Source organism: Glycine max, chromosome 14, assembly GCF_000004515.6.
Source record: "Glycine max cultivar Williams 82 chromosome 14, Glycine_max_v4.0, whole genome shotgun sequence".
Classification (NCBI taxonomy): domain Eukaryota; kingdom Viridiplantae; phylum Streptophyta; class Magnoliopsida; order Fabales; family Fabaceae; genus Glycine; species Glycine max.
This window is the reverse complement of record NC_038250.2, coordinates 37,563,400-37,570,235: the sequence shown is the minus strand read 5'-3', so window position 1 is coordinate 37,570,235 and position 6,836 is coordinate 37,563,400. Positions and strand designations below refer to the sequence as shown.

The 6,836-nt window shown below is 34.6% G+C and overlaps 1 protein-coding gene across 1 annotated transcript; it reads right to left on the bottom strand.

Annotated features, from left to right (window-relative positions):
• Positions 1 to 3,503: 3,503 nt before the first annotated feature.
• LOC102663759 (uncharacterized) lies at positions 3,504 to 4,247 on the bottom strand. Its single transcript, XM_006596766.1, has one exon. The coding sequence runs from the start codon at positions 4,245 to 4,247 to the stop codon at positions 3,504 to 3,506; it is 744 nt and encodes a 247-aa protein (XP_006596829.1).
• Between the last annotated feature and the right edge of the window lie 2,589 nt (positions 4,248 to 6,836).

The following is a 6,836-nucleotide window of genomic DNA, read 5'->3' as shown; positions in this document are numbered from 1 at the left end:
AAACTTATTTTTTAGTAGTGTAGATATATAAAATGAGTTAGATGATTAAGAGAAAAATAAAAAAAGGAAAGATCCCAAGTTAATTTGATCCTTTTATTAACAAATTACTAATATTCTAACCATTAACATTTATTAATAAAAAAAAGCTAGACAAATTAGAAGTATATTATAGCATATGCCCAGAGAAAATTGTCAACATATTGAGCACGTAATATTCATTTGTGACTATTGCACGCACCACAATGGCTATGCACTGTATTTTACTATATCGGATTGGGGCATAACATAGTCCTCAATTTGCATAATCCATTAATCTAGTATGTCCAAGCTTGATATGAGGCTAAGATTGTGGATGCCTGAAAGAATTATTCTTGAAAAATTAGCATCAACTTTCCATCTAAGATTTTATTAACATTTGTAATTTTGTATGTGTCCATAAGCATCCTAACTACTAATTGCAAAATCTTTTATTAGGTGTTCAAGAGAATATATATAGACCAGCACTAAACATAAACCCAATTCAAAAGCATGTTCTTTGCGTGAAGTAGATCACAGCATTCCTCTTTAAACCATCAAGACAGTAAACTGTAAACCTCACATGGTGTGATTGTCACATGCACACTTTGAAAGGTTCTTTAACTAACGATTCAGGAAATAAATATCTGACATCGTCAATGTTCAGAGTCACATGGCTACTTTCGTTAAAATAGGTACAGCATTACTATCAATGCTGTGAATGTAAAATTCGCGAGGAACGGTTTAATAAGAGAAAGCTGATAAGATGTAACAATATTATATACGATATAATAATTTATAATTATGATGTTTAAATGAATTTAGTTGCGAGCTACATTCTCAACCGTGAAAAACTTGATACGTGTGCTTCATTGCTTGATGACACATTAATGAATTTGACATTTCTATAGTTTTTAATAAGCCAAGCATACTAATGTGTTTATCCTAAAAAGCATACTAATGTGTTATCATAATGTGTTCAAATATAAATTATACAATATTATCTATATAAAAAATAAATATAAGAACATTTTTTTTCTTAAAAATAAGAATTATATGATTATCTTTAAATGTATTAATTATACCCTTAATTTATTGTGAAATATATTAATAAGACATCAATTCATTTCTCATGAAAGTTGATGCAATTATTATATTGTTAATAATATAAATCATATCGTATTCATTGGTTCAAAAATTATCCTTTGAATTATGAATGATATCATCAAATATAATCACCACTTAAATCATTTAAATTTATGAATAACTTTAAGTCTCTAGATTTTTTTGAAATTCAATTTTTAGTTCTTAAACTTTTGTTTAACTGATCAAGGTCCCTCAACTTTTTTCCATTATAATTTTTAGTCCCCAAACTTTTGTTTGACTAGTTAAGGTCCCTTAACTTTTTTTATTAAGGTTTTTAGTCCCTAAACTTTTAAAAATTTCTTTTTTTAGTCCTTCAAATCTCATTAAATAAATAAAAATAATGGGTTCAAACTTTTATTCAGTGACTAAAAACTGAAATTTTTAAAACTTTAGGGATCTTGATTAGTCAAACAAAAGTTTAAGGATTAAAAACCTTGATAAAAAAAAGTTGAAATACCTTGACCAATCAAACGAAAATTTAAGGATTAAAAAACAATTTTTTGAAAATTTTTAGGGACTAAAAACTTAGTTAACTCTATTATTAATTAAAATTAATCAACTTAATTAATTTTATTAGTCTTGATGAATCAGGTATTTTTAAAGTTAGAATCCCTAAAAAAAGTTGCTTTTGTAAAAAATTCATACCAATCCATCATTTTTTTTGAATTTTTATGTAAAAGGTCTATAAAATGGAATTGAAAATTTTGATAATAAATCTAAATCTATTTCTTAGGGTTAAATATATTTTTTTATAGTCCCCCTAAATTTAAATTTGCTATTTAGTCCCTTAATTTCAAAAACTACTATTTTTAATCTCTATAAAAAAAAATCTTAATTAGATTGATTTTGGGATGATTGGGATGTTTATTTTTTATTTTTTATGGAGAAGGACTAGAAATAACATTTTTGAAAAAGAGGGACTTAAAAAAATAAGGCTTAAATATGATTTTGATCTCCCAAGTATTAAGCCATATTGATTTTAGTCTAAAAAAGGCTTAATTATACAATTGGTCTCTTAATTATATTTTAAGGTTCAATATAGTCCCTCAATTGATTAAAACACTTCAATTTTACTCTTTTCATCCAAGGATAATTGATAACATTAAATTGTAAATTGTGGCGGTTTAAATTTGCAAATAGTGGCGGCTAAAAATCACCACTACATTTATTATTTATTTTTGGCTTAAATATGTTGGAGGTTCCTGGAATATATCCAAATTTCACAACTAATCCTTGAAGTTAATTTTTGCTTCTCATTGGGTCCATGAAACTTCAAAAGTTTTGCGGGCACTACTAAAAAAACAGCTTTCTACATCGCCCAATTAACATCGGTTATAGCTAAAACCGATGTTAACGAAAGCGCGGTAGCATTTTTGTAAATAAGTAGACTTAGTTAACATCGGTTTTTCCAAAACCGATGTTAACTACTCCATAGTAACATCGGTTATTTTAGTAAATACTGATGTTATCGAGTCGATGTTAACATCGGTTTTATTATAACCGATGTTACGTAGTTGATGTTAACATCGGTTAGTTTTAAAAAACCGATGTTGTTATCATTATAAATTAAACTTCTGAAATTGCACAATTAGCGCTTGAACCCTATCGTTCTTCTTCTTTCTCCTTGCGCTTGAACCCTATCATTCTTCTTCTTTCTCCTTGCGCTTGAACCCTATCGTTCTTCTTCTTTCTCCTTGTGTCAAAGTCGCCTGCGCTTTCGTGACTGCAACCACATTGTGGAGATCGTGTTTGTGGAGATCGTCTTTGGCACTTATCCATTGAGGTACGTCCTTTCGTTTTAACATTAGGCGTTCGTCGTTTTAACATTAGGCGTTCGTCGTTTTAACCCAGGGCTTTATTGTTGTTTCTCCTTCTGCCTTAGTTCGTGTTTGTCGCAAAGTGGGCTGTGCTTCCGTGACTGCAACCACATTGTCGAGTTCGCGTTTGTGGAGTTCGTGTCTGCGCTTCCATCAAAGATATGTCTCTGTTATATGTTAATGATGAAAATCCATTGTTCAATGGTGTGTCTTTGTTGTGATGTTTCGAAACCCTAGTTAGGCACAAAGGGTTAATCGTAACTGAATGTGTAGTGATTTAGGAGCATATGTAACTGCCTTAAGCAGTTATTGCAGAATAAATTATGGAGTAACAGCAGGGGGGTTAGGCAGTTTTTAGTGGGTTTTCAGGAAGGGAGACATGAGGCTGTCAAAAATCAATATATTATATATAAAGATCAGTACTAGGTGTACTGAAAATAAGATAGGAATACAAGGCAAAAAGAGCCTAAACCCCACTAGGGAGAAACGGTAGATAGGACAACATACAAAGCAAACCCAACCCCTTTAAGAAAAAGCCTCCTTCAGATTAGTTGACCAGAAATTAAAATGCGATTGGAAACCCTTCTCCACACACTTGAGCCAGGACCAGGTGTGGAATAGAGCCTCATCCATGACCTTTTCTGGATTAAAAGGCTGATTATTGAAAATCATGCCATTTCTGTGATGCCAAATGGACACTGACAAAGCTATCCAGACAAATTCCCATCTCTTGATTGTGTAGGTTGGCCTATTCCACTGAGAGAATTGCAGAAAATGATTCTTTGGGTCAGTGGGGAAGGGACCCACTCTATTAAACCATCTCATAGGCTCCCACCAGAGACTCCTAGTCTTGGAGCAGTTGAGAAAAAGATGATTGACAGATTCTTCTTCAAGGTCACATAAGGGGCAACTATATGTATGCAATGACACTTGCCTCCTTCTAAGATTATCCCTAGTAGGGAGCCTGTTCTTGAATAATCTCCATGAAAAAGCACTAGCTCTTGGGGGAATTTTCAGACTCCACATGATGTTAAGAACCCTGTCCTCAATAGCACTAGCATGACCCTCCTGCAGCACTTTGTAAGCAGACTTTGTGGAATATAGGCCATTAGGATCAGACTTCCAACAAAGGAAATCCCTGCTGGAGTGATTGATATTGCCTGACTCGATGTCAGCTATAAAATCAGCTACCATGTCAATTTCACGGTCAAAAAAGTTCCTTCTCCATGTTAGCTTCCATTCCCATCTCTCTTCCACAAAATTCCCCATAGAATTAATTGAGGAGGTCGGCTGATTGCTTATTAAAAATAGAGTGGGATTAATTGAAGGGGCACATTCCGAGGCAACATTACAGTCAGCCCATAAATACTGACATATCCTCCTATCAATGGCTTCGATTTTTGTTTCTTGGATACATAGAACATCAAGATTGTTGGTCAAGGTCATTTTTCTGATGGCTGACCACTTGACACCACTACCCAACCCTCTAGAGTTAAAGGATAAAATATTCATGAGTCAATATTGTCCTTTCCCAACACAGCTGTTAAATCTGCTGTATGTTCACTAGCAACCTTATCAGTCTCAGGGACAAAGCTTTGATTTACACAGAGGGTTTCAGGGACAAAGCTTTGATTTACATATTGAATTTCATCCAAATTTTTGACAAGTCATTGTTACTTCCATGAATATTGATATTGTATCATGCTTAATTATATGCATTTGCTTATTCTGATCATTGTGTGTTGTGTGATTATTTCTTCCATGCAGGTACATGATTCCTATTTGTTGTGAGAGTGAAATGATGGGCAGCAGCACCAACTGAGGTGAGTTTATATTTCCTTTTTTTTGTCTTTATCTTTGTTAGTTTGTTATATAGTTTTTATTTTATATGTTTGAGTTTTAAATGTGTAAAAAATAGAAATAGAAAGGTCTGGTGATTGCTTAGGAATTCCTTGTTGTTTCATGGCATTCCTTTTGAACCTCAAAAGGTGCTTATGATGGCCTTTGGTTAAATTTCTGATTATATGTATTGGGGTCCTTGTGCTGGGTTATTGTTGGGTTTGTTTTGCTTTTTGGAAGGTGGCACTTTTGTGTCTTGTATCTTTTATTTTCAGTACCTGTGGTACTGTTCTGTTTAATAATTTTTTTTTGAACTACAAAGATAATTTATATTTTTTTTTGGAAGGCAAAATTATAGTATTATTAATATAGAAACCATACAGTACCAGAGGTACTGAGTGAAACAGATACAAAGCACTCAATGTGCCACCTTCCAAAAACAAACCCAACAAAAAGCCCCACTATTAGAGATAGATTACAAATTAACCGAAGGACTCTAGAAGATTGGTAGACCACTGGTTAAAAGGAATATTAAAGCCTTTCTTCGTAGCTTTAAGCCAAGTACACGCATGAAATAACGCATCATCCATCACTTTGGGAGGTTGAAATGGGGTGCCCTTAAACAATAGGGAATTCCTATGCTGCCAAATAGTACTAGTTAAAGCAATCCACCAAATACAGCGCCTATTGTGATTCCTCTGTGCCCCAAACCCATCACTGAATTGGATAAAATGAGCAGTAGGATCATCTAAGAAAGCTCCCAAAGTCCGGGTCCAGTTCATGGATTCCCACCACAACCCTACAGTCATTCTGCAATGGAAGAAAAGGTGCCCAGCCTCCTCCTGGTGATTTCCACATAGAGGACACATAATATCCTGTAGAGCCACATGTCTCCTAAGCAAATTAGCCCTGGTAGGGAGCCTATCTCTAAACAACCTCCATGAGAACAACTCAGCCCTTGGGGGAATTTTAAGCTTCCATAGAATCTTAAAGTTCCTGCTGTGCTGACCAGGTCTGTTGGTAGGTAGCAAGAGCCTATATGCTGACTTAGTAGAGTAGATCCCAGTAGGGTCTGCTTTCCACAACATTGAGTCCTGCAGCTGCTGATGAATAGATATAGCAGATATATCGTCCATGAAGGCTATTGCTTGCTCATTCTTGTGATAAAAAAGGTTCCTTCTCCATTTAAAATCCCAATTCCAAGTATTCTGATAAAACTTTCCCATTTTAGACATGGGAAGGTTTTGCTGTCTGCTAATCACAAATAATTGATTGTACTTCTGCTGAAGGCTGCCTCCCTGTCCCAGCCAAGAATCTTGCCAGAATCTGACCTTATCCCCACAACCAACCTTCCAGGTCATATTCTGGTGAATAATTTGAAATTCAGGCTGATGATAAAGCTTTCTAAGGTCCTTCCACCATTGGGAGTGCCATCCTTTATCTCTACCATTCTGCAAATCTATCAATCCTCCATATTTAGAAGTTAGAATTATGGCCCACAGCTGCTTATGCTTGGAGACTAGGTCCCATATCCATCTACCTCTCAAAGCTGTATTAAATTTGGACAAGTCTTTGATCCCCAATCCCCCATCAATTTTTGAAGTGCAAATATCAGCCCATTTGACCCAAGAGATTCTATTATGTTGTTGATTTCCCCCCCACATAAATGTTCTTTGAAGAGACACCAGTTTATCTACTATTCTTTGAGGAATCTTGAAGAAAGATAGGAGATAAATGGGAAGCGCATTGAGGACAGATTTTATCAAGGTGACCTTGCCACCCATAGATAAGTACTTCTGATTCCACTTGGAGAGCTTAGCTTTAAACTTGTTAATCAAAGGCTTCCAAATAGCATCTCTGATTTCTGAATCAGAGAAAGGGGCAGTCAGCCCCTCTCTTTGATAATTAGAAGTACCAGTGGTACTACAAATTACAAAGACACATTTTTTTCTTGCACAGCAAAAATCAATATATTATATATGAAATTCAGTACTAGGTGTACTGAAGATACAAAGTATC

Bases quoted from the DNA above. Each gene is read 5' to 3' on its own strand.
- LOC102663759 (XM_006596766.1), bottom strand. From the start codon at position 4,247: ATGGGGAATTTTGTGGAAGAGAGATGGGAATGGAAGCTAACATGGAGA.